At 38.0% G+C, this 27,074-nt stretch overlaps 1 protein-coding gene across 4 annotated transcripts in view; it reads left to right on the top strand.

Annotated features, from left to right (window-relative positions):
* CDK5RAP2 (CDK5 regulatory subunit associated protein 2) overlaps positions 1 to 27,074 on the top strand; it is a 73,011-nt gene that overhangs the window by 24,857 nt on the left and 21,080 nt on the right. For 3 of the 4 annotated variants that reach the window (XM_031601593.2, XM_090121441.1, XM_031601595.2), the window contains 11 exons: positions 4,144 to 4,241; positions 6,875 to 7,005; positions 8,587 to 8,702; positions 10,197 to 10,325; positions 14,084 to 14,179; positions 14,577 to 14,624; positions 15,237 to 15,427; positions 17,428 to 17,893; positions 21,227 to 21,494; positions 22,841 to 22,951; positions 25,006 to 25,600. In XM_031601593.2, the coding sequence (XP_031457453.2) occupies positions 4,144 to 4,241; positions 6,875 to 7,005; positions 8,587 to 8,702; positions 10,197 to 10,325; positions 14,084 to 14,179; positions 14,577 to 14,624; positions 15,237 to 15,427; positions 17,428 to 17,893; positions 21,227 to 21,494; positions 22,841 to 22,951; positions 25,006 to 25,600 (2,249 nt within the window). The remainder of the gene's footprint in view (positions 1 to 4,143; positions 4,242 to 6,874; positions 7,006 to 8,586; positions 8,703 to 10,196; positions 10,326 to 14,083; positions 14,180 to 14,576; positions 14,625 to 15,236; positions 15,428 to 17,427; positions 17,894 to 21,226; positions 21,495 to 22,840; positions 22,952 to 25,005; positions 25,601 to 27,074) is intronic. The other variant, XM_031601594.2, reaches the window with a different exon arrangement.

Below are 27,074 nucleotides of genomic sequence, written 5' to 3'. Positions count from 1 at the left end.
TTACAAAGCTGTTTTTGTTGGACAGTTTGTTAGACAAATACGTTTCTAACAGATTTGTAGACCTTTGCAGTTCATTTCAGTACTGAGAAAAGCAGGAAAAAGCAGGAACATTGAGAACAGTGGCTCTTGCTCAATCCTGTATGTATATTTCTGGGTTCTGTTGTGTTACATGTATAACCTTGCATACAGCAGTAGAGAGCCACAGTGATGTGAGTTTTAATTCTAAATTGGTTTCTCTGAGTGTCCAAAAGAATCCTTGGATTTGCTGTGATATCTCTCCATAATGTCTGTTTCTGAGAAGGGAAGCTTATGTGCCACTCGAGGAGTGGAGTAGGAAATGAGAGCAGCTGAAACCTGATGTTTCTGCAAACAACACAACGCTTTTTAATTCCTGTACAATCAGCACATTATTTGACTTCAGTTATAATTACTGCAGTATTTTGGGAGTTAATGCTGTGCAGCCAGGGAATTGAAGAATACTGTGTGTGCACTTGTGATGTCTGATTTACTGCAGTTGGTGAAGTTGTAGTCAAAGCATGAAGTCATTGATGTAGCCAGTGCTGCAGTTGGGTGCCCTGAGAACCAGAATTGGTGCAGCTCTGTGGATGTGCCTTAACTGGTAAAACCAATGAAGTGTTGTTGCTGAGTCACCAGGGAGATGGAAAGTGATGTGGCTGATTTTTTTAATACAAGTGTCTATTAAACAGTTATCAGTGCTTTGTAGTTGTTGCCTTCAGACTCTTTCAATTGCTGTTGTGAATGCATAAACTGGGAAGCAGTTCAGCTTCTGGTCTGTTGAGATTGGCTCACAGCTGAAATCAGCCATCGTTTTTGTCACTATCCTTGTGTTCACACACTGCAGCCGTGATGCTTTTCACTGTTACACTGATTGTGGCTTCCTGGTGGGATGGGATCTGTGTATTGCAGCATTTCCATATTAGAAGCAGTTTCATCTTAGCAGAGTTAGGCTGATGAAGTGATATTTGCAGATGTTTATAGTCCAGTAATCTCACCATATGTATCATCAGGAGGGGCCATGAGTTCCTCAGAGCCATCAGCTTTTTGACATTTTCTGTGGTTGAGATGACATCTTCTAAAAGTCAGCAGCAGTCTTTAGCTTCAGTAATTTCCATCTTCAGGTCTGTGACTCACTGGCCTGTAACGATTTTGATCTTATTAGTGATTGTTTCATTTACAGTAGACCATACGTCCTGTTCTCTGCAAGGTTATAAGAAATGATCAAATCCTGGTGCTGATGGCTGCCTGGCTGGGTCAGTGCTGGGCTGTAGGTTGCAGCCTCATCTCTGTTGTTCATCCCCTGACCTTCATAGACTTTGAAGTGATCCCAGTGAGGCCACCAAATATTCCTGTGACGTTGCCAGTAGGTTACTTACTGCAGAGGTACAACCCTTTTTCCTTTCATTGCTTACAATTGGAGAAACCTTTTAATGAAAATAAGTGATGTTTTCCACCGCTGCTGCTTAGCAATAGTATTTCAGATTTAAATATAGACTTTAATGTATTAGATTGCCTGCTTTCACGGGAATATAAATCTTCCACTGCAATATGGTCCTGGATGTCTTGCAGCTATCTCTTCTAACACATTTTCCCTCACACCATGTGTCAAGAGGTTTAATGTTTCATTAACTCCCACAGCATTATGGTCTATGTAAGTTACAGAGCTGCCGTATGTTTTGTGTACCTTTGGGGAGTTGATTGGAATAATTCACTCCTACACTTTATTTAGAAGTGACAGTAATAATGTACCCAAAAAAAAATGTTCGTGCTGTACCTTCTCATCCTTATTATTCAGGGAAGAATCTGAATAATCAAGAACGCTTCTTCATGATTTTGCTAACCTTTACCTAGCTAATTGAATTTAGACTTTGTAATAATTTGCCTATAATCTGTGACATTTGGAATTTAGAAACAGCCCTTGTCTCCATTAATGGAGGAGGTTTTCATGAGGTTGCTCAGATTTTGGTGCAAATGCTCAACGGAATTAACTCACGAATTCAGAAAAAAGGGTAAGAGAAGAGGCAAGGTTCTGTGTAGCACCGCTTTGCTCAGCAGCCCCTGAACAATTGGTAACAGCCCTTATCTAATGTGCCTGTCCTAAACTCTTCAGAGTGGCATTACTCAGAAAGACCTTCTAATTAGGACACCGTTCTGTAGTATTTTCAGTAATAATTGCAAGGCTTGTATCAGACATATGGTAGAGTTCACTAGAACTTTTAACAGACTGTTAACCAACTAAATTAAGTCAAAAGATTTATCTCTTCCTGTTCCTTTTGTGTCATTGATCAGTGTTGTTGTCAGTGATGAACCCTCTTCCAAACTGAATTGCAACAATCAGAGTACTTTATGCTTAATGCCTATTCTTATAAGGCTGGGATTCCTGCACGTTGCTAAGAGTCCTTAACTAAGGCTGTGAGATTCATTTTTTGACACTTTTTAAAAGGTATTTTTTATTAATGGACTCCGGATCACCCATCTCAGCCCTTTCGCCTTTGTGTTTCTCAGCACTCAGCCAGCAGAAGTCATTGCTGTGTGCTGCTTCTCTGCTCACCTTGACTGTAAGCTTGACATGAAGCTCAATATTTTGCTGTTCACCTATAAAATAGTATTTAATGTACAAGCAGCATGAGAACCTTGAATTGTGTGTTAGGGCACCGTTAGGGATGGTGCTGGTGGAGCGTGATGAACACAAAGACAAGGTCACTTCTTCAAAGAGCCTGCAGGGTTAAGTGGCACGAGCTGCTCTTTCAGCACTGAGATCTGTTATGCAGATTACTCAATGGAAATAATTTGATCAAAACTTGATTACATTTGCAAAATAGTATTTAACATGTTTGCTAGCACACTGTGAAGTACGAGCATAAATAATTAAAAGTAAACAACAGTTGTCCTTGCTTTTGTGCTGTTTACTTTGCAGAATATGAATTTTTCAAATTAACAGTCTCTGCATCGTTAGCGTGAATTAACGAGATTCTACTGTAGCTGAATTTTTGTTGCAGTTTCCTGGCTTAGGAACTGCAATTGAAGTAATAACAGCTGCTTGAAACTCCTGGGTGTAGATTTCTTCCCTGTTAATGATGTGTTCGCTAATGATTTAGTATCTCTTGAGAGTTTAGTTTCCAGTCTTGAGGTTGTAATGTGGAGAAAATAGAATTACCTTTCATTCCCATCCTCTGGAGTTATCTTGTCATGCTGGAGCCAGGCACATTCCCCCCCTGGCTGTGGCACCTTTTTTGTTTGTGCTTTCAATTTTCAGGTGGAAGGAAAAGTGAGAGAAGCAACGTGGCCTTTTCTTCTCAAACAGAGACAGAAGATACTGTGCCTGACATTAATACATCTACATTTCCTTTAGATATCCCAGTTATTTTCTCTTCCGAGCCAGCTGACATCTTAGGTATTTTTATGTAATAAGTGCAAGCAAATACTCCTTTAAATAGCTGCATTTTTAGCTTCCTGCTGAAAAAGTGGCTGAGTGGTTGTTGGATTGAAAAAAGTCTTCGGAACTTGCAGTGGATGCTTACTGAGAAAGTAGCACAGGAGTCTGGATTTATTCTAGTAATAATATACCTTCTGTGAGCGAGGCTGCAGGCAAACACATTTTTTTTGTATGAGTAAAGAAAGCAGCTTGGAGTGACCCAGCTTGAGTGTTCAGACTCGACAAGCACGAGGCTGGCATGTACATCCTGTATTTGTTGGCTCAATGCAGACCTTTCTACTCAGAAATGGAACAGAATTTGCAGAAAACCTGGCCCCAAAGAAAACCACTTTTATCCAGAAAATGGAGAGGACTGTTAGGACAATGTTCTAAAATGGGCACTTGGTCTTTGCTTTTCCCTTTCCCTCCCCATGATAACAACTTGCTGGGTTGTTCCTGGGCTGAACCGTTGTTTAGATACGTAGCTCATTTATAATAGGTAAATAGCAAACCACTATTCACCTCCTGTAATAACAGCAGATTTAAGTGTCAGAAATCATTTCCAGATTCATACTACATTTTTGAGGTGGGCACTCCTGTTCAGTGACTTCTCAGTTGCTCTTTTCACCTTTTCTCCTTTTCATGCCTGCACAAAGTTGTAGACATGCTGACATAAAAATTCGAAGATAACTGTTCTTTTTTTAATTTAGGAAAAAAAAGAATCTGAATATGAAAAGCTGATCCTTGCTTTAAGAAAGGAACAAAATATTTATTCTACACTGGTGCAGACCTTTAAGGAATCAGATAGGTAAGTACTTTTTCTGCTTTGATGGCCAATCTAAACTCAGAGAAAGTTAGAAGATGTGAATAAAGGTGCAGCTTAAGTGGGTAGGCAGTATTTTGTGCAGGGTAATTGTTAACAGGTGATAAACTTGCTGTTGTAGTCTTCTTAAAAAAGAAATATTTTTGTAAAGAAAGAAATGTTATTTCAGTGAGCTGAATATTTCTGAAAATATTTCTCTTTGGATTAGATTTCCATTTGCATACAAAGAAAGCAGATAGGTTGTCAGAGGAGGTTCTTGTCCTGTGTTGGAATATAGGGGAAAAATCAAACCACTGTCAACTGTGCTGTGCTGGATGATTTACCATAGTCTACTCCTTCTCAAATAATAATATAATGCTTACTTTAAGAGTGGCACAGTGAACATTTTGATGAGAATTAAGCAGGTAAGGTTTTGGAGATGTTTAAACAAAATAGAGTAAGTGAAATTTTCATAACATTCTTTCAACATCAAGCATTCAAAAGCATTCTAAACGGCAGGAGGTAGTGCTTTTCAACCTTTTAATATCAAAGAGCACAGCATTTTAGAAAGAAATCTCTAACCTACTTTGTATTCTGCTATTGCTTGGCGGTTGAGGAAGAGATGTTATGATGAAATGAGGAATATTCTTAGCCTTTGGGTAAAAGAAATATTGTTTAATAAAATGTACTTTTGCTGTTATAATTACAAATATCTTAATTAGGTATTGGGGATGTTTAGGAGATGGCTCCTCACTCTTACTGCCTGAATGCAGTGGCTCATACCTGCCAGCTTTTTGGGAATGCATGTTTGTATTTTGCAGTCTGTGTATAGGAACTGTAGTTTGGAAACCAGCAAGTGAGTAGCACTAAGGTAGATGAGATCTAGAATTTGAATTAGGCACATTAATAGTAATGCCATCCTGTGCTTGGCCACAGCTCAGAAGCTGTTTTAGAGAATAGAATCTTTCTCATTAGAAATAGTGATAGAAGGCAGACTATGGAGATTATTTCTTATCTCCAGGAAAAGATCAATGGCTTTTGTGGCAATCACCAAATGAAGGAAGGAGCCCATTTGGTTCAGTATTTCACACAAAGTGCCCTACTGTTGAAACAGTCTGTGGGTAAGGTGATTGTGTCAACACTGTATAGTGATGGCAACAACAAAGAAACAGATCTGCTGCTATCTTTTCTTAGAATATCTTTCAAATGGGGAAAATTATAACAGTAGCTGACTGTGCAACTTGAATGGGGATTTTTCAAAATAAGATACCTGATGTCAGAACCATGACATTCCTTGTCTCTCCAAGCAGAGAATCGATGCTTATTCTGATAAAACCTTTAGCTCATGAGGAGGAGAGAATGTGCTTACTTAGCTTCTACTAATGTCTTGGTTTGCTTTTCTTCTTAATTTTTGCTGAGCATTTAAGAGAGCTTTCTCTTCAAAGATATTCCCGAGCCAGGGAGCGTTAGTTAAAGGAGTGGGTTCATGTGCAAGAAACACTGACAACAGCACACTTGTCAGAAGACAGACTGAGAGTCTTTTCATATATGCTGCCTTTTAATTAATGTGTTTCTGCAAGATGCTGTTATCCTCATGCAAGTATGATGCACTGTTTGCTCCTGTGTAGCCTCCTGTGAGGCAGATTTGAATTTTGTTTTGAAAGATCCCTGAATTCTTAGGCATTTCGATATTGTGGGTTGGAAATTCCACAGCAGCATAATTTATCTTAAAATACTGAGGTTTGGAGTGAACTTAATGTCAAAATAAATAATACAATGAGTTCGGTAGCACCTTATTTTTTATTAAATGCTATTTATTTCATACTGTTACAATTTCAGGTTTTAGTGTAGTTAAGTCTTTTTATGGACTGATTGTAGCTGTCTTGTCCGTGCTGTTGAAGGGTGATGGGGATGATCTAGCAAGGGACATCTGGATGTGCTGACATGGAGAGACACAGGGGGCAGTGACTGATGCTAAAGTAAGCACTTGGTGACTATGCTGGGAAAAAAAGCTGCTTAAGGAATTAATTCATGTTGACAAATTGTCATTTTTAAGTTTTGAAATTTACACCCGGTTGAGATAATTGGCACCATTTAAACTTGAAAGGTCTTTTTTCAGACTGCTGGCTGACGGAAGAAATAAAATAGTTGGGTTGTGCCTGAATCATATGAATGAAACATGATTTTTTTTTTTTAAATAATTATTTTTTTAGGGGAGCATTGGATTGTATAGTAAAGTCCTGTAGCAGGAGAACAGAGTTTCCATGGTCACCATATAATGGAATACACTGAGATTGGTTGTTTTGGTTTTCCTTCAAACAAACAAACAAACACCCTCACATTTGCCCATTACAGTGCATTTGTCCTACTTAAGCTGATTTAAAAGTAGCAACAGTTCAAAACAGCAAGAAGAGGATGTGGATGTAAAGGTTTGATACCTCCTTTCTGTATAGGGATTAGTTAAGTCTTACACATCAAAATGATGTAACTGTGTGATGAAAACCAGTGCTGGCTGCTGTGAAATGGGGCCTTTGTGGAAGCCTGGGGGTGTAAAAGATGCTGCCTTGCCTAACTGAGGGCTTCAAATCAAAATCTTAAATGTTTTTGTTTAATTTCTGGTTTTCTTCTTTTTTCCTTAGTTTAAATAGCTTGCAGACAGAACTAAACAAGATCTTCATGTTACGGAAACAACTCGAAGATGACATTCTAGCCACTCGGAATCTCCAGAAGGTCTTAGAAGATCAGATTAAGAATGCTAAAAACAGACAAGGTCTGTATATATATGTAGCCCATCCCTTTTTTTGATCTTCTTGCACAAAAGAAAACTGGTTTTATTGCACTCAGTTTGCTCTGATGGAGGAGAACTGTTTGAAATTAGATAAAGGTGTAAAAAGACTTCAGCCTTCTGTACTAAAAATTATTTGGGGGATTTGAAACAGAGTATCTTTGAGCAATCAGAGTGTTGTATAAAAGGACAGCTTTTCTCTTTCCCCGCAGCAAATGTTAGTAATTCTATGGCAATTCTACTGCAGCGATCATTTCAAGCTGCCTACAATTTTGTACCCATAGAATTTACTGTTTTCTGCAGAAATCAGATTCCTGGCTCTGTGGCCATGGGATCACTTTCTGTCTCTGGAACTTTGTAATTGGATGATATTTTGCTAAACAGCTTGTGTCTCAGGAAATTGGTAGACTCCTCCTAAGGCAACAAGCACTTCCAGAGAAGAAAAACATAGCCAGTAGTTTTATTCTTTTGTAGTTTATTCAGAAATATTAGAGCTTTTAAATATAGTTTGGTTATACTTCTTTGAAGATGTTTGGTTTTACTTCTTTGAAGATGGTTTAACTTATATACTTAACTGTAGAAAAGAATGATGGATATTAAAAGTGCACATGGATGCATGTGCAGAGAGATCTATTTTGTTCTTATGAGATATATTAAAGAATAACAAGCCTGTTCACTTGGCCTTTCAACTTAGAGTTTCCATTTTGGCATCATTCTCTTCCCCACTTTGATAGGCGACCAAAGGTGAGCTTCTGCTTTTTCATAGTTTTCAGCCTCCAGAGTGAAGAGGTGAGGAACAGCCAGGAAAAGCCCAAAGGAACTGTGGGTTCTCCCTGCTCCAGTTGTCAGAAGCAGTGGGGCTGTAGCTGAAGCTGTTAGGGAAGAAGACAGAAATTTTGTGATCATTTGTGAATCATTGGATCCTCACAGCTTCCATTGGATCAGTGTCAGAGTTGGGAATAGAATTTGGATGTCTCCTCTTTGTCATAATTCAGAGATGCTTTCTCACTATCTAATGAGATAATATTAAAGAATTGTCAGCTATACTGCAAATGAACAGGTGTTTATTGAAACATAACAAACCAGTCATGTGGCTGTAGAGGAAATGAATAACTATTTTCAGTTCCATTTGTTTTCAGTTCCTTTCGCCCCAAAGCAAAATAAATTCTGTGACCTTGTCCAACCTGGCTCTTTGCCTTCAGACTTTGAACTCTCACAAATACAGCTAGAATAACTGCTCATGCCTTACTTATCCTTCCTAAAAGATGTTTTTAAATGTAATACTAAATATGCAAATTATAATGTGGAATTGCATCCACACCTCATGCTGATAACCACAGAAAATACAGCATGTCTAGTTGTCAGAGGTACAAAGAAATGTAAGGACAAAATTGGTTCAATTGAACATAAAGCTTATTTTGGGGAATGAAACAATTTTAACAGGCCTCCCCCAGACTTCCTGGTAGGCTCTTATTTGAAAAGTCCTCTCGTTGCATTTTATGCTTTCTTTTCCTGCAAACAAATGAGAGTTTCTGAAATAATTCCCGTTGTTGGTTATTTTGACAGATGAAACACTATCTTTCTGTGGAGATCAAACATCTTACATGAGTATTTGCTTAGGCGAGCAAGATAATTTAAACCTACAGATAGACCATCTGTCTCTTGAAGAACTTAAGAAAAAGGTATTGATCTCTTTTAATATTTACTGCTTTTAATGACTTAATTTTGATTCATTTGTAGTTTGTGTGTCTCTCACGGGAAGAAGCATTTTATTTAGATATGACTTGGTAGTTCTGAAAGGATTTGATGTTCTTATCTATGTGGTTTGTGATCCACCCTTTATGAGCAGTTTCTCCTTGTTACACAACATGAGCTTCAGAGCCAACTGCAAGGTAGGTGAGCTGCTGCAAAGCTTTTCAAATAGTCAGACAGCTGGATTCAAGTTTCAAACTCAATGCCCTATTTTAGTGATCATGAAGTATGCCAACTCGAAAGAAAAGTTTTTGTATTAAGTATCCTACAATGCACATCTCACCTGCCATTATTAATCATGAATATGGTAGTGGTGTCTGTAATTTATTCTGTATAGCACACTCCATCACGGGCTTCACAATTTTTTTGACAAATATGGAATGTTAAAAAGGAACCCTGAGGTAGGTTAATATTATCTTCATTCTACATAAGTAGAACTGAAATTCAAAGAAATTAAATTTGCAGACAGTTGTCAAGCTATAGATTAGTATTGGAGTTCAGAAAACTGTTCTAACTCATCATCCTGTGCGTTGATCTCTGAGCAGTGCACCAATTTATGATAAGGAACTGTGCTGAATGCAATTGTTTGAGATTGAACATAAGTGAGGCTTTTCCATTTCTCACGGACAGCTGAATTGTAGGCAAGTGTTCAAAATGTGGGGGTGGGTAATGGGAAGGAAAGAAGCTTGCCTTACACTGAGCAGGTGTAAGTAAAAAAGCCCCAGATTGTCTATCAGTCCCATTCTGAGGAACACTACTTTTATCTCTGAACATATTCCCTTTGGCAAATTCAGGGACAGCATTAGCAAAGGATGTTGATAAACCATTTCTTGCCTGAAAAAGAGGTTCTATGACTGAATACTGATCTGCTTTTTGCAAATATACTAATTGCTCTAATAAAAACATTTCACCACCTTCTGCAAATGCTGCCTTCTTGATATAGCTACAGAAGTCTGTGTCACTGATGTCTATTCAAGAGTCTTGAATGTGACTATTCACTATGATGCAGATTTTATATCTGTGAAATAACTCAGTGGTTGTGTCTTAAAGGGTGTTTGAGGTACAAGAACAGATTGCTTCTGAGTGTTACTATTTCTATGTAGTGCTGGCTTCCCTTGCATCAAAAAGTTTCTTCATAAATCAGCCTGTTGTTGTGAGGTGCTCTTGAGTTTCTCTCTGTTACTGAACAATGAAGTTTGGTGCTTCATCTTAGCTGGAAACTAGAGTCTTCCAAGTTAAGATTTCTTGAACACCAACTTACAAATACATTATCATGTTTTCCTTACATAGGGAGATTGCAGTTACAGAAGCCCAGGCGTTCCAACTTTACAGTTTAGATTTACATAGAGATTTATATATTATAATTTGCTTTCATACTAGCATGGATGCTATCAGTTTTGCTTGTTCTTCCTTTGGTTGTTTAGGTTACTGATCTTCTCTTGATGGTTAAGGACCTGCAGTTAATTAATCAAGAACTTAAGATGAAACAGCTTGGATTCTTCACAGCAGATTCTCAAGGGAAGGAAGCAATGAAAATATTAAACCAGAGTGAGGTAGGTTTTCAGTGTTAAAGCAGTGAATCTGAGTCTCACCTCTAATGTACCTTGTGGAATCGTTTACATAAGTGCAGAATGACCAAAAAACCTGGGGAATTTAGATTGTTAATTCCTTATAATAACTTAAGTTTATGATGGAAATAAATTTAAGAGGTTAACACAAGATCTCACGATCTCAATTCAGCAAGTGTTCAGTGATGTTTTTAGTGGGTTTTAAAGAAACAACATATATGTTAAAACATTTATTGGGTCTGCCATCTGTTGGTTTTTTCATTTAGAAGAGGAAGAGAAAGTTAATTTTGCTTTATAAAGTAAGCAATGTCCTGTCATGATTGTCTCAGTACAGAGCACAAATTCCTTTGGTGTCATCAGAAATCACAAAATAATCTTCGTTTTTCAGTTTTAAGACATACTTTTGTTACCTTTACTTGAAATACATTTTAATCGAAAATAGGCTTAAATTACAGAACAACCTTTAGGAGCGTCGTGACTTTTATTAAAATAAAGAATTTTCAGCTTGTTGTAATGCTTCTGCACTGAAAAGCTTGTGGGCAATCCGTTTCAGTGCACTTGTGCTTCCTGTAGTTGAGTCTCCTTGGTAATTTGCCGTGCCATCCTGCAGAGGGTGCTGCACCCCCACTGATGCCATGGCTCAGACCGAAGGAATTTGTGTCGTTATCATGACAGGATATCGTGATTGTGCGTTTGTCTTGGCACGGGTGGAACATGTGAGGCTTCTTACTTAGGGAGCTGCCTACGTGAAATGAGATGCAGAATGGCAAAGAGTGAAACCTGTAAAATAGAAACCCTCAAAATTCTTGTAGCAGACATGGGAATGTAAAATTTGGTAAAATCTGATTGCGTGTCAGTATGATGACAGTGCTATAGAGCTCAGAAGTTAGAGGAGCTGTGATTAAATGCTTTTAGTTTAAAAGGTACTATTTCATCAGCCTTGGCAATAAAGGGCTATCTTGTTTCCAGGCTAGGGATTGTGACAACAGTGTATTTTGCATGTTAATAACCGTTGTCAGAGAGACCGCATTCTATTTCTTGTGTGTATTTTGGGCACGGATTTGTTGGCAGGTAGTGCTGAGATGATGCTAAAGAGGAATTGGGACAGGAACAGGAGCGTGCACCCTTCTCAGGTTCTTAAAATGAACCCATTTTTCTTTTCCTTCCGAAAGCCAGAGCACAGATCAGATAAATGTGCATCCTGGGGTCTCTGCAGGGCATCTCCCATGGGCCTGACAGCCTTCAGTGCTCCATTTCTTGGCCTCATGTTTGGAAGGGAGTGAGGAGAACAGAAAAGACAGTACTTGTGTACTGTCCTCTGAACATCTGCTTTCTCTGAGAGAAGCAGCCTGAGTGATTTCAGCCTTCAGGGCTCTGGGGATCTTTACAAACCAAGCATATCAGTGGTTCATTTAGGAAAAGGTTTTCAGTCCCCAAGGAAATACTTTAAACAGGCTGCTTATTTTTAGCAGACTTTTTTTTCTGTCCTTAAGCCATTTATTTGCTTCTAATATTTTGTTGAGCATTAGATTATGTTCCTTGAAGCACAGAAAGTTTCCTTTCAGCATCTCAGATGTAGGACCAGGCTTAAACTGCAGTGATCCCTTGTTATGGTTTGCTGTAACCTGTTGGTCTGACATAAGAGTTCTGTTCTGAGCAGCACCACTTATTTAGCCCAGCACTGACCTGGGAAACTTGTATGCTAGAAAATATTGAGTCAGTAGAGGTAGTTGCATTAGGTGGATAAGTTTTATGTGCTAATAAGTTGGATTTTAATACACAAATGTGTAGATTCATGTCATCAAACCCTACATGGAAGACTAAAATTTAGCACTGTTTTATGACAGCGAATATGGTTGGACTTTTTGATTTTCTATGATTGCAGTGAAAAGCTATCTTTTTAAATGCATGTTCTTGCTGTCTGTCACAGCTCTGTCTATCTTGCTCTGGTTTTCAGATTGCCTTTACTTCGTGTTGTCCTGGAAAACCAAGTTTTAATTGAAAATACCAAGATAATTGAAACGTGGCTCAGAAGTTAATTTTGAATATAGATTTCTAATAGTAAAAGGCAAATATATTAATAGACTGCACCATCAAGTTACTTAAAACCATTAGAGCTGTTTATAGTGCTAGAGATCAGAAGACAAAAAAAAAAGCTTTTCTCATTTATTTCCCATATACATTTATGTGCACCTTTTGTGCTCAATTAAAAATAAAAACAACAAACCCACACATGCATTCAATTCCCAAGTGTTCATAGGAAGCAAAAATAACACTCCCTGCAGAATCCTGTTTGCAGTTGGATGGACGTGCTGAGAGCCAGGACTTTACAGCATGTGATACCAGGGAAGCAGGTTTTTCTTTTCATGTCCCAAGTTTCAGCTCCACACTTTGTATCCATCAAAACTATAAATATCACATCCACAACCACTAGGCTCCAGTTTTCTTTCCTTTCAATGTGTCATCTGAGTCTCTGTACCTATACTCTCGATTTACTGCTTTTCCTGTGACTGTGCTCAGGATTCTGCTTCCTCTTGTCTCAAGTTAATTTTTCTTTAGCTTCACATGACTGTTAAACACAGCAGTGCTGTGTTATTGGCGTAGTGCTTTAAGGGTAAAAAATGGAATCTAATGCAAGTCTGAATCTCCTGTGCCAATGCTATATCCTGCCTGTGGTTTAGACATCCTAGGCACAGCATCGTTGGTATTTACCATCACTCATGTTCCCTATTTTTAATGAGGTTCTAGCAGCAAAGATTTTAAATAACCATCTTTTTCTATTAGATTGAAAAAAGATGCTATAAACAAAATGATATAAATGTCCAGTCTGGTTGAAATTCTAGCTCAGATTTCTTTAAATGGAGCTGTTTGGATGCTGTCTGCAGTGATTCAGAGGCTCTGTGCTGTGCTTCTCCTCTAGTGCTCTGCTGCTCATTCTTCCCAGCTGGGTAGGGTTGGAGCTGCTCTCTGGCTCAGGTCTGCTACAGTTTGGGGACCTTTGTTCCAAAGTGTTCCTAAAATACTAAATTTTGCCAAATTCATACCACAGTGCAGTCAAGAACTCCCCCAGAAACCACCGGTTTTACTCTGTGACCTACAGGAATGTAGCCAGGGATGTAAATGAATTATTTTCACTTTTCTGCATTACTAAGTACTTAGTTATATATCAGCAAAAAAAAGTAAAAAAGACCAAAGCTTGCTTACACTGTGCAGCTCCAAGGGCTCATCATAGGTAAATTTAATACCATTTGCTGCAAACTGACAAATTTAGGCTAGACAAAGCAGGTGTAACTGTTGTAACTCTTTTTAGAAAGCTGCATGTGCTTTCTTTGACAAGTGTCTGCTCCTTGGGTGCTGGAGAAAAGCCCTGATGGTGCAGCAAGTAAAAGTGAATTCTGGCAGTGGGAAAATAAAATAGGCACAGTGAGAACTTGGCTGAAGATAGGGGTCTTTTGTCGTGAGAGGCTAAAATATGCTCATTTGTTATTGCAATATCTGAGGGGAGAGGGTTAAATAAAAATGAAGTAATGTATAAAATAAGGTTTCACTGTAATATGAATAATTCCTGGTTTTTATATTAATTTTCTTTGATCTTGTTGAAGAAATCTAATTTGGTGTTTGTTACTTTGTATTACAGGCTTTTTTTGTTTTCTTTTAAGACATGTCACTGACTTATTTATGCATGTTTCATATCACAGTATTTTTTTGTGCTACATTTTCACATCATTCCATACTTTGTGTAGTTTCTTGAAATAACAGAAGAGCAGGTGAAGCAGACTGAAGATGGTGACAATGACAGGAAGATGCAGAACAGTCAGTTTTATGAGAGGGGCAGTCAGGTAGGACTCTGCACTGGATGCACTGTGTTTCTCCTCAAAAAGTCCGTAGTTCAAATGATGTGAGGTTTGTCTGCTGCCATCATTGATGAGCAGTATTTGAGATCCTTCTGGGTTGGAATACTGGATGTCATGGTAACTTGGTAGAGACATTTGTGTACTTGACACAAGCTTCTGGAATCTGCTGTCCTCTGATCATTCCAAAGCATCATGGTATCTTAAAATAATTCAAGTTAAAAGGAACCTCAGAAGATCAATAAGTGTAATTTGCTGGACATTTCTAATAGTTTGAAAATGGTGACGTGCTAAAATATGACACAGAGTGACACAGTTTGAGTGGTTGTGTTGAAGCACAGTGACATTCTGTGGTTTGTAATTTCTGTGTTTCTCTGTTGACTAGATATGCCTTCATGAATCCATGGATTGTCCTTCTGAGGTGGATAAGCAGGTATGTTGTATAGTAAAAATTCTCCTGCCTCTTAAACATTTTAGTGTCTCACTGGTGATGCCTACCCATGAAACTGCATGAAGTGGACCAGGTGTATATACTCATGTAGTTGATACAAAAGACTCCCATTGACTTAAAGGAATGCTGAATTACTGGAGAGGACCCATGTAGAAACAAAGTCTCCATGCAAGAAGTTGGCAGTTTGTAAATAGTTTAAGTTATAGTCTGTCCTTGCTGTGAATCCTTGCATCTGATGATCCCAGGACAGAAATTGATACTGTAAAGACAAATGATTCAAAGGTAAACTAAAACTAGAAAGCTAGCAGTGATGTGCAGGCAGCATTCCAGATATTTCATACCTATTCAAAGATAAATACCTTCAGGGAAGTATACTTACTATTGAACAACTGATCTGTATAAATTAATCATGTGAAATAGATGTTCATTTGTTTTTCAATTAATAACTGGTCAGTGAAATGTCTGTGGATGCTTCTTAATGTAGATAAAGGGCATCAGGAATTAGAAAACCTGATTACAAAAAGATTGCAGCCCTTAATTTAATAGAACATTGCATACCTATCTAATAAGAAAATATTTGCAATTTTTTAACAGATAACTCCATCAGGCTATTCAGAGAGTTTCTGCAAAGATAGACATTATAGGAATCCAAATAAGCCTCAGCCTGAACATGATACAACTGGCAAACACTTTGGCAGAATAGGGATGAGTGAACATGAAACAGAAGAGATGAACTTGCTCACATCTCTTTTAAGAGAAAATAGAACATCTGTACTTGAATCTACGTAAGTATGAGAGAGATGCACTGCTTTTGACAGTATTTCTATTTGAGAAGAGAATAAAGTAATTTTGCTAAAGTGAATTTAGATAATGGCACTGTCTAATTTACCTGAGAGATTGGCAAGGCGCCTTCAGAGCCATTTTAGTCTATCATGCAATTAAGTAATTAGGAAACATACTATCAGTAGAAATCCTTATGAAAAAACCATTACAAGAAAAAAAACTCCCCAAAGTTATTGATATATGGAGCTTTACTGTACCGAGGAATGTTTTCAGAGTGGGGACTAGCAGTGCTAAAGGGCTCAGATGATAATGCATGCTACTGCTTTCTATTTTTCTTTTTCTTTATTTATTTATTTTGTTTTGTTTTTAATGATACTAAAATAGCTGAAAACACAGCAGGGCAGTAAATGGTGGTGTGCTGAAGGGAGTGAATCCATATTGCTGTAGAAGGGATATGAGTGAGAAATTATGGATGGTGGAAGTGGAGTTACAGTGACTAGAGGGTTAATTTTGATTAGATATTACTGGTACCCTTCATGGCCTCTGTCTTTTCTATCTGTGTGTGTATGGGCAGTGCAATCAATTCCCAGCTGAAATGCTTATTTCTTTAGGAACTGGACAATACCAAACAAGGTGTATAGAAAGAACACACCCTCATTAGGTTTTCTCCCTCCCACTTTATGCTTAAACCACTTAATCTTCTGGTTGAAAACTCAATTACAGCTTTCCTGGAGATTACTCTCATTTTTCTTTCTTTCTTCTTTCCACACTGTTATGACTATATACAGCACTGAATGACTTTTTCTTCCTGTGCCCATCAGTGTTGTGCTTTCAGAGTAATGGGAATGACCTTCCATATACTGAGAACTCAGCAGTGCTGGTAGCAGAATATCCTGTGGAGTTACACAAGTCAAATCCTATCCTATGCACTGCAGCTGACTTTACTCAAGCAGTTCTGTGTTTTTACATTGCTGTTCAGAACTCTCCAAGAGCTCCAATGATCTTAGCTGTCAAAGCACCAGTCAGTGATAAATGAGGGGGTTATTACTCATAGAAGATGAACAGATAACATTGTTTTATTTGTTAACTTCACTTAAAAGTCTGCTAATGAGTGATTCCAACACCGTCATCTTTAGCTCTCTAGTGTGTAATTTTTTCTCTATTCAGATATAAATGACCAGACTGGCTGGTGATGAGCCTGTACTTTGGGTAACTTAATTCTCACTAATGACATTAGATGCCAGACAGAGACATAAAGAGCCTAGTTAGTCTGTAGCACTTCAAATGCTAACTATATAAATACAGTTGTTTAAAATGCTAGTTTATATGTTTAGTGGCACAAACTGTTCTTTATTGGACACATGATATCATCTGTAGGATTTGAAGACTTGCTTATGCCTTAAGTGCCTCTTATTTGGCTTCAGTTTCATTTACAGTGTTGTTTTCAGTGTTGTCAATGGACACTGGTTGTCTGTGAGGCAGTGTGGTGGTCTGTAGTGAGCTATTCCTGCAGGCTTTTGGCTGCTTTCTCCATTTCCAGCTTCCATGTTACATTAGAAAAGCATAAAGGGACCCATTTAAGAAAAAAATCAACCTCTAGAGCATCCTGTGTTTTGGTGGGAGTTTTATTTTTCAAGTATTTAAATCCGAGAGTGAACTCATTTCAAAACACATTCCTGTTTCTTCTATTGCTGTTATGTAAACAATTAATTTAGTTACTAGAGGTTTACTAACCGTTCATGGATGAGGAGAGGGCTGGTAGAGCATATATGGTCATGAATAGAAGAAAAGTGTTGATGAGATAATTTGTGTTACAATTCACGCTGTGAAAATGTTTCAAAACCTCTGTTCATTAGTGAGTAATTCATTAGTGCATAAAATAAAGCCTCCTGGGAATTTCAAGTATGTCAAGACGCTGCAAAAGTGTTTCTTAGAAGGTGTTCTTGTTTGCTTAAATAAAAATCAAAATTCATGCCTTTTCTTTCCTCCTTCCTGAGTACAGCAGACAAGAAGAAATGAAAACTGTAAATGAACTGTTAGATCATCTGAGCACAACTGAGCAAGAACGTTCAAGTGAAGACATAGAGAAAAAGAATGAAGAAGATCTTAGGCAAATGATAATTCAACTAAGAGCCGAACTCAAACATTTCAAGCAGGCCAATAAATTCTTAAAGCAGCAAGCAGAATTAAAATCAACTTCTGATGGGAAAGAGAAGCTTCGTGCAGATGCAGTGCCACAGATTAATAAAGATATTGAGTTGCTGAAAGCAGAACTGAAAGATGTGGCTACACAAACAATGACTTTAGAGGGTGATGTCATGAGATTCAAATGTGAAGGCAATAAAGGAGCCTCGGAAGGAAAAACAAAATACTCAAGATTAAATGCAGAAGGAGAACTTCAGCAGGAAAATGTGTGTAAGAAGAGCGAGGAGCATGAAAGAGGCTTCTTTTCAAGAAGAACAACTGAAGTAAGTTCATTTAAGATTCTCTTTTTAGTACCCAGGGAGTAGATGTACAAAAGAGAAAAGTACGTGTCATTTCTAATATTAGATTTTCCTTCTGTGTAATTTTTAAAATTAAAAAAAGAGATGTACACTGAATGTATGTAAGGTAATTGTTCTTAATGTTTGGAGCTTTTCATCGTGCTTCAGCATGCCTTAGAACATTAATTAATGGAATTTCAATCCTCACTGGGACTAGGCACCAGTAAATATTATAGCTGTTGGATAGAGATGTAGATTATAGCATAGTGGCCTGATTCTGTGCTGCCTTATATCTCAGTATAGATGCTCATAAAGTGCAGAACCAGAGTGTTCTGAACCTCTGGTTTATTAAGAGTAAGTAGCAAATGAGATCTAGAAAACTGAAGACTTGTGTAATATCTCAGAGCATACAGGTGAAGCACTAATGGTGGATTTCAACAAACTCAAATCTTTCTTCTGTGCTTTTATGAACATCTTACCATCATGTATGTCTCTTAGGGATGTCTGAAAGTTTTATAAACTGGGAGGTCAGTTCTTCATATTTGTTTTGGGAATTAAGAGCACAGAATCTGCTTTCTGCACAGGCTTAGTTTGCTTGTGCCATTACAGTTTTCAGGCCTTTTGAAGGCAGGTACTCTGTGATCCCAATCAAAAAAGGGGCAAAGTAATGTCTACTAAAGGGTTCCTGCATATTGTTTCAGTAGCAGGTGGAGAGGCTAAGGTGAGAACTCTTTGAAGGTCTTGCAAGAGAGGAAAGAAGAATCTTGTTGATTTTGTGTGCTTCTAATAGGGAATGTTGTAGCACCTGCTGCAAAGAATGTTTTCTGTGACTTTAGTGATCAAGAGGTTGCTGACAGCTGGTGCTTTTTGTTCCGGCTTGTTCTCCTTGTCTTTATTTCATTAAAAGAGGGTGCTTGTAAACCAAGAGGTGTCGTCTGTACTGGTGTAAGCAACTCAGAATGGTTTGGGACTTTAAGGTTTTGTCATGCATTGTTGGTCCCTGGGAAACCCTATGGAGAATTCTTAGAATTCAAAACCCACGTATGCAGCTGACAAAAACAACTTCTTGTTTCACTAATCATTTTACACATAATCAAACTCTATCTTTGTTTGCTGGCAGAGATTCAGTTACATTCCCAGACTTTTAAGCTTTCCATCCTGGTGCAATTTTTCTACCTTTTAAAAAATAAGTGGGTAGAAAAGATAACGATGATAATGGAAATGTTCTTAGGCCGTTGTAGGGAAGGTTTAGGTTAGATGTTAGCAGGGAATTCTTTACTCAGAGGGCAGTGAGGCCTGGCACTGCTGCCCAGAGCAGTGGGTGCCCCATCCTTGGTGATGCCCAAGGCCAGGCTGCAAGGGGCCATGGGGAGCCTGAGCTGGGGACAGGATGCAGCAACCAGCCCACAGCAGGGAGTTGGAACTAGATGATCTTTAAGGTCCCTTTCAACCCAACCCATTCGGTTGTTCTCTGACTGTTAGTGTTTTTAGGATGCTGGGCATTTAGTCAGCCATGTTTGGCAGGCTGACTGTTGTGCCTCCATCTTCTGGGTGCTCTGACCAAGTCCTTTGGAGGCAGAAAGGAACTGGTCTGTCTCTTTTGGGGCTACCTGGAGCAGCTGGCCTTAAAACACTTGAAAAGATGAGGGCAGCTGGTAACTAATAGTTAGGGTGAGTGGTAGGGGAAGGGCTTGGAGATCCCAGCTGGCCTATTAATGCAGATCTACTTATGATGACTTGTGTAAAAGCACACATGGTGTCTGGTTTGCTGGTGTCACCTCTCGGGAAGAAAGGACAATCTTTCTGGAGGCAAATGGAGACCTGCCTGCCCTCTGTGAGGAATGCCAAGAGTTCTTTCTGCAACTCTGATCACTGCAACCTCTTTATTTCAAGTTCTTGTCTTCGTTAAATTTTAGCATACTATTTTGATTTATCATTTGCCAGATGAGTTGCAACCTCAGCACTGGCTAAAGTTGTTCTTGTTTGATCTAATCCGATACATTGGTACATCTGAATGGCTTCTATTTCATATAGCCTGCTGAACTGAACTTAAGAGTAATCTGTGCAATGTGTGTGTATATACAACAGCCCTGAGACAGGTGGAAATAATGTGACACTATTAAGAGCATTTCAGTAAAACTAGAAAAGTTCATCTCAACAGGCTTTATTTTTCAGCTTCCAAATGATATTTGTATTCACGAATGTACAAAACGAATTGAGGATGTCATTAGGAAAATGGAACTTGCTTTTTATTATTTTAAATTGTGTAAAGACTATAATTGCTAAGAAATGAATGTGGAAAGGTATTTCAGAATACATTGGGTGGTAAAAGAAATTACAGGGCCTGATGATGCTGGTGGAGCAAATGAACAGCAAAAAAATAAACTAAATCTGTTTGAACATGCTATCATTGATTTTTATTACTATTATTACACACAATTCTATAACTTCCATCAACATATAGCATGTTTTTATCCTTCTGGAGATAGTGCTATCTTATGCTCTTTGGCTTAACCAAGGATGCATTTATTTTATGTGGAGTCTTCAGAAGGTGAGCAGCCGACATGCTGTGATCTCCACTAAGAAATTGAATTTCTCCTCCCAACTCCATTGATGGAACGTCAGTTACAGTAGGTGATGGAGTCCTGCAAGAGCAGTGCATAGACTGTGTGGGTGATGAAACTGTTCACGTTCATCAGTAATTTCTCTCAGGCAGAACACATTTCTTCAGTAGCTGATGCAAAGCTCTGTTCATTTGCTCAAAGGTAAGAAAGGGCTGGGATGAAGTGTAGGGCCTGTTGGATGGAGGCAGAAGAAGAAAGGAAAATATGTTCAAGAATTTAGGAAAAATTAGAAAGATCCTCAAAAAAAAAAAAAGGATTTGAGGGAAACAATTGCTTGAAAGTCACATGTGATGCAAATCATTGGAGTGGGTAGTAACAGAGAAGTCAGTTTGAGTAATAAGCTCTTTTCCTAGGACACACAAAAATTCGAGGTTAATGACCTACTGACCAAAATCCTTTGTTTGGGTGAATTTGCTGTCTTACTTCATGGACTGGAAGCCATTCACAGAGTGGCTGTGGATGCATTAGCAGCACTCACTCAGAAAACTGGACCAGTGGGACAGGGTTTTTTTTGTTCTCACTGAATATTTGTTTTCCATGCAAGGGTATTACAGTCTTATTTTCAAAACAATTTCATGTGACAGCTGACTGATACTGCTGGAAAATCTTTATTTTTCCTGGAATGCTTGTTTATACTCCCTTTAGCTGTTACCTATCAGCTGAAAGCTGCTGTTTTATTCAATGCCTTTTTCAGACTGATGCTGCTCACCTGCCTAGGAAGTCCCGGCTGCCCGTTCTGCTACGATCATCCAGACCAGTAGGAAATTGGCCTGTGAGCTCCTCTGTGCACAGGTTGGATTCAGAACTCTGGCATCACACCGGAGCACCTTACGAAGGTCTGGAGGCATGTGAGGTTCAAACCAAGCAACTTCAACCACAAGCAAATGGAGAGCTGCTATTGCATGAGTCTGGAACTGAAGACCTGCAAGAAGAGCCTGGACAGGAGAGCACATTAGGGAGAGGTGAATAAGCAATTGTATTTAAAGAGCAAACATTACAGTGCTGCTTGAAATAGTGGATTCTTTCCTTGTAGAAAGTGAAAACAGGTCACTTTTACACACATCAAATGCTGCTTAAACTTAAGATCTTATTGAGTAGTGAGTTATATGTATGTAGGTCTTGAGAAGCACTGTTGTTTTTTTTCTTTTAGTTGAATTTTTGCTGCTAGAATGTAAAACAGTTTTGTATGGAGTAGAAAGTACATTGCATACGTGGCATGAAGTGCAAAATAAATGACAGTTTTGCAGGGTGCCCACATGTGCACGCACACATCAGTGTTCAGGTAAATGAGAAATTTCCTGTGTGGGCTTCCAAGTCTAATGAAAACTGTAACAGAGACAGGAGAATATAAAAATACTGTATTTGTTTATACTGTGTAAATACGTTTTTCCAATATTCCACTGATCAGTCAAGTCAGCTGTGTCAGTTTCCAGCGTGGCTGGGTTAATTTAAACTCACTTGTTGACAAAGTGTCTGCATCAGCAAAGTATGACAAATTTGTAAGGCAGAGAACAATGGGTACTATATAAAGATTTGGAGCAGTAAAGAAAAAATGCATTTAGCAGTAAGGTTAGAAACTGGGTAGAGATGTAAAGGACAGGTGGGGGACAGAGAAGACATAAATGTAGGAAATAAGATTAAATCAAGTTCCAAGTGAACCGCTGTCAAAAGCAGAAGATGAGAGGCTTTGCATTAAGGATAACATTGTGGGATGGGTCAGATATGGCACGACTTAATTGTTAATGCTGAAGTTGATAAGACTGTAGCATTTAATTTTGATAGATGCAAATTCTGTGGAGAATTCTGAGAGGGAAATTGCTTTTGGACTGGTCCTGAAATGAACACTGCTCTGCTGAGATTTCCTTTCCATTCCAGTTTCTTTATCCTGTAGAGGATGATGGTTGTACTGCAGACAGTAATTCTGAGACTGGATGCAATGGAAGATTGCAGAGGAGCAGCAGACACACCTCTTAGTCTTTCTCTGGGTTTAACATGAAACATTTGAAAATGCACTAAAAATTGATTAGCAGTTATGTTACAAATGGGACTTGCAAATCTTTGTTTTTATTCATTGTTAAGATGCTTTGGACATTCTTCAGTAGTTATTCTTGTAGTTCAGTCAAGTGCTTTAAAAAATGTGAAAACTGTTGCATGCCACCAATAATATTTGTATTAGGTTTTCAGAAGTAGTTCCTTTCATGATTTTCCAGTTCTGACTTGTGAGATAATCAGGTTTAGATTTGTGGGTGTGATTTTTTTTTTTTCCATTCACTTACTGCCTTCTGTTCCCTACTCTGCTGCTCTCCAGGTGACTCATTCAGCAAAGCAGGCAGCATTGGGGCCCAGGTTGAATCACAGGATGCTGATACAGGGGGCAAGAAGGAATATGTGATGTATAGAAATCAGCAGAACTGTCAAGGTAGAGTGTTTATAAAGGATAAGAAAAAAAATGAAACTCTATTTTCTGCTAAGTTTTGCAATATTGTAATTTGCTGCAGGTAACTGTCTCCTTTGTCATTGTTTGTGAGTTCTAAATCTTGCTTACTTTGCTAGTATGGATGAATTGCTCTAAGAATCCAAGTTAGTCTTTTAAGGGTTATGTTTTCAGAAGGGTCAGAGGAATTCATAATCTGGATACCAGTAAAAACAGTGAGTTGTGTGCCTACCCCTGATCTCTGCTGTTAATGTCCTTGCTTCTGAACACTGTTCTGTATTAAATATATTTTTTTTTACATATTTATGCTCCTGCATCTAGTTAAGAACTATTAGAATGAAGCAGTTGAATGATAGAATTTTACTTATCTGAATTATTTGAAGGCATTCAACTAGGTTGAAACCTAATGAAATCCCTTAATGAAAATGTAAATAAGCTTATTACTGTGTATCAGTCATTTATGGAGGGGCTTGAATAATGTAGTTAACCTGCTGTTCACAAGAGACAGAGGATATAGTCAATTTTGATCACATTGCTGTTTTTATTCATAAGAGTCCTTGAAGCCTGGCAGTCTGCAGCATCATGCTCTGTGTGCATGGACACTCACACACATGGGGCATTTTAGCATTTAATGAAACACCATTCATTAAGAACTATAGTCCATATTCTAATCAGAAACATTTATTCCCCAAATCAAGTTTACAGAGTTTGAGTTCATCTGGTACTTCAGTCCACAACCTTTTTGCATCTCTTTCAACAGAAATAAACTACCAAGTCACAGGATTGTGCCTTTCAGGTAGAGGAGGAAGAAGAGAAGTGAATGAACTTAATGTTGCATCTCTTATTCACTGTGTCTTCTTGAATGCTTTCTGAGAAGCCTTTCTGTCCTGTGATTCTTTTGCCTTTGGAATGATGTAAATGATGTTCAGCAATCTGTGTGTTGCAGAGAATATCATCTACCCTTGATTTCAAATATGTTGATATCCCAGTGATCTAGCTTCTTTTTCTTTTTCTCCTCTTTTTAGGTTATTTTGTTCTTATTATCTCATCCTTGTGCTTAACTTAAGACTCCACATACAGCTGTCCCCTCAAACATACTACTCTGAGTTAGATTTTGGGCATTCGCATTCATTCTCCATGGAATGAAAAGGGATTTGAAACTCTTCAGACTTACTCAACATCAGTGAATGACTCCCAGAAGGGAGTTTCTAAGTAGTTAAGATCTTTTGCAGAATTAATAGAAGGGGAGACTTTAATTTATTGGTAACCAGAAAATACCATTTTCTTTGATACTTACAGCCCTCAGCACACACAGAACTATTAACATAGAGCATATGTAGCAATATATATAACTTTTATTGCTCTGAGTCTGCGTTGATTTCATTACTTAGAGTGGCAAAGACAACCATGAGATGTGCTGTGAATGCCAAATAAGTGCTGGTAAGACTTTTAGCAGCGAGCATTTTAATGAATTTTGTTTTGAACACGTTTTTAAAAAGAAGTTATTAAAGACTCTTTTTCAAATTTTACTATTTTGTTAATAGTCTTTTTAAAATTCCACCAACTTTTTGCTCCAAATGGTTTTACATAGATTTTGAAGTGAGAAGAAAAAGAATATATAATTAGAAGTTTTAGAAAGACACATGTAAGGTCATACAGTCAGCTTTTAAACCTCTCTGCCTTATGTCTGAAGTTATCATCCCTTTGGCTGGAAAGAAGTGGGCTTCGTCAGTGTCTCTGATTCAGAAACGAATATACCAAAAGTAATTTTCAATCTTTTGGGAAAAGAAAGTGGATTTATTTTGAGTATTGGTTATTTGACAGCTGATAAGGAGTTTGCAGTATTTGATGTTAAGTTGAATTAATGGGCAAATCACAGGAAGAGGTGAAAGGGCCAAAACAAGTGTGGTGCAGTTTGTAATTATTCTGCATTTTTATTCAGTCATTATAGAAGTAAATGAATTCGTTCTAGTGCTGTTAAGAACAGAATGTTAGATAAATAAATATTAATATTCACACACGAGCCTCCTGTTTTTCAGAAATGGAAAATCATCATGACATTAGCGATGTGAATATCCAGCATTCATTAAAAGGAAGAAATGAAGAGCTTTATTCAGTGGAACATGAGGACATTGACTCAGCCACAGTACATTCAGGTTCCAAGTGTCTTCGTTCTCTCAAATTGAGTGTAACAAGCACAGATGCACTTGATGACTGTGAAGTCGTAGATGATACAGAAGAACTGAAACAAAGAATTAAGAATATGCAGTCTGAACTTGAAAAGTACAAAATGTTCGTATTTCATTTACAGACCTCTGACCAGCTTTTATTGAGTGGTATTTCCAATGCAGTTCTGAGTGATGCAGCTTTGCCTGGGGAAGGACGTTTTGTACAAGATACAGCTATGCAAGAAATCAAACCATTTTCTGGTTTACATCAGCTGAGGGATTATGAGATTCACACAGAAAATAGGAATTCACAGTCTTCAAAAGCACAAACCTTGTGGCCAGCACAAAACTTTAAGGAAGTACTCTCAGCTAATGAGATGGACCTCAAAAAAGAGCTGGTGACAGATATGCATCCTGATGAAGTGTACTGTCTTCAAAACAAACTGAGAGAGACATCACCATCCAAGTGAGTAAAGTTGTTACTGCTTCAGTTCCTTTTTCTAAACAGCACTACCAAGTGATAGATCATATTCACATACAACTGTGTTGCGCTACATGATAAATATTACTAATATAATATAAAACAACTAAAGTATTTAATTAAGAGATGTCTTGAAGTACAAAATACTATATTTCTTAGTGCAGAACTGCTGAAAAGCTTGTACTGTCAGCAGTAGGGATGCTATGGATCTCTTTCTGCACCTCAGGCCTACAGCTCTGCAGTGAAATATCTTCTCCTGAGCAAACTCAGATATCCTTGGTTACTCTATGAAGTGGGATGACCTTATGTCACTCAGAGGTTGTTATTGTCAGTTGACATGTTTAGAAAAATGGAAGGTCCCACTAAGCTACAAATATTTCCCTGGGAAACTGGCTGACATATTTATGCAAACCCTTCTGTTTGTGTGACCACACTTTATGTGTAAAATAAGAATCTGAGACTCTAGTTATAATTTATTTTGCAGTTCTATGCTGTAGTGCCTTCTTTGAAGGATGTAGAAGTATATATATATTGAAATTAATGAATGAAATTTTATGGCATAAACTTGCAAGCTAGAAAATCATTTATGGGAGGCTGGGAAGTATCAGTCCTATTTTTCACATGGAAGGACTAGGGGCAGCATCTCTGATAGCATATATACAAATCACAGACGTAAAATGTGGGCTCATAAGACCAAACCTTTTTTTTCCCTGACTGTAGTGTCATTAATTTCTTGAGGGCTGATAGAATAACAGGAAGTATTACAAAGAAAGGTATTCATCCTGTTGGCTTCCTTTGGAATGCTTGGGTAGAAATATTTGGAGACAGTGAGCAACCAGCAAGATGGACAATTATTTATCTTCTAGTACTACTGTCATAAAATACAGTCTTACTACATAGTGTGTATAAATTTACATTCCTTGAAAGTACACCTCTTTCATATTACAAAGGGAGATGTAACTGTGTGAATTAAGGAATGGGATGGTATGGATCTCTGTGAGGTTTTTATGGCCACTGTGTAGAACAACTACACGAGTCACAAATGACAGCCCCCAAAATGAATTATGTATCTCTCCCTATACAAATGACAATAAAAATGCCATAACAACTCACACCATCATAGATTTTGTTTATGACCTCTATTCTTCGACTCCCTGCATTTTTTTCAGATCCACTCCTTTTGCTGATGTTTGTTTCCATAAAAGGGAGTGCATCTGTGCTACAGATAGTTGCAATATAAAGGAGATGTCTGTATTCACAAGTGCAGAATAAATTCAACTGTTCTGAACTGATACATAGACCCTAGCTTGTGGAGAAGAGTTTGAACACTGCAGTGGTTGCCATGGTCATGCCTTTGGTAATAAGCATGCAGAGATGTGTAGAATTCATCAAACTGGATGAAAGTCAAATGTGTTCTTGGTGGCCAGTATAGAAAGTTTCCATACTGAGTAAAAAAAAA

Source organism: Phasianus colchicus, chromosome 19, assembly GCF_987193195.1.
Source record: "Phasianus colchicus chromosome 19, bPhaCol1.hap1.1, whole genome shotgun sequence".
Taxonomy (NCBI): domain Eukaryota; kingdom Metazoa; phylum Chordata; class Aves; order Galliformes; family Phasianidae; genus Phasianus; species Phasianus colchicus.
This window is presented reverse-complemented; position numbering and strand designations above follow the sequence as displayed.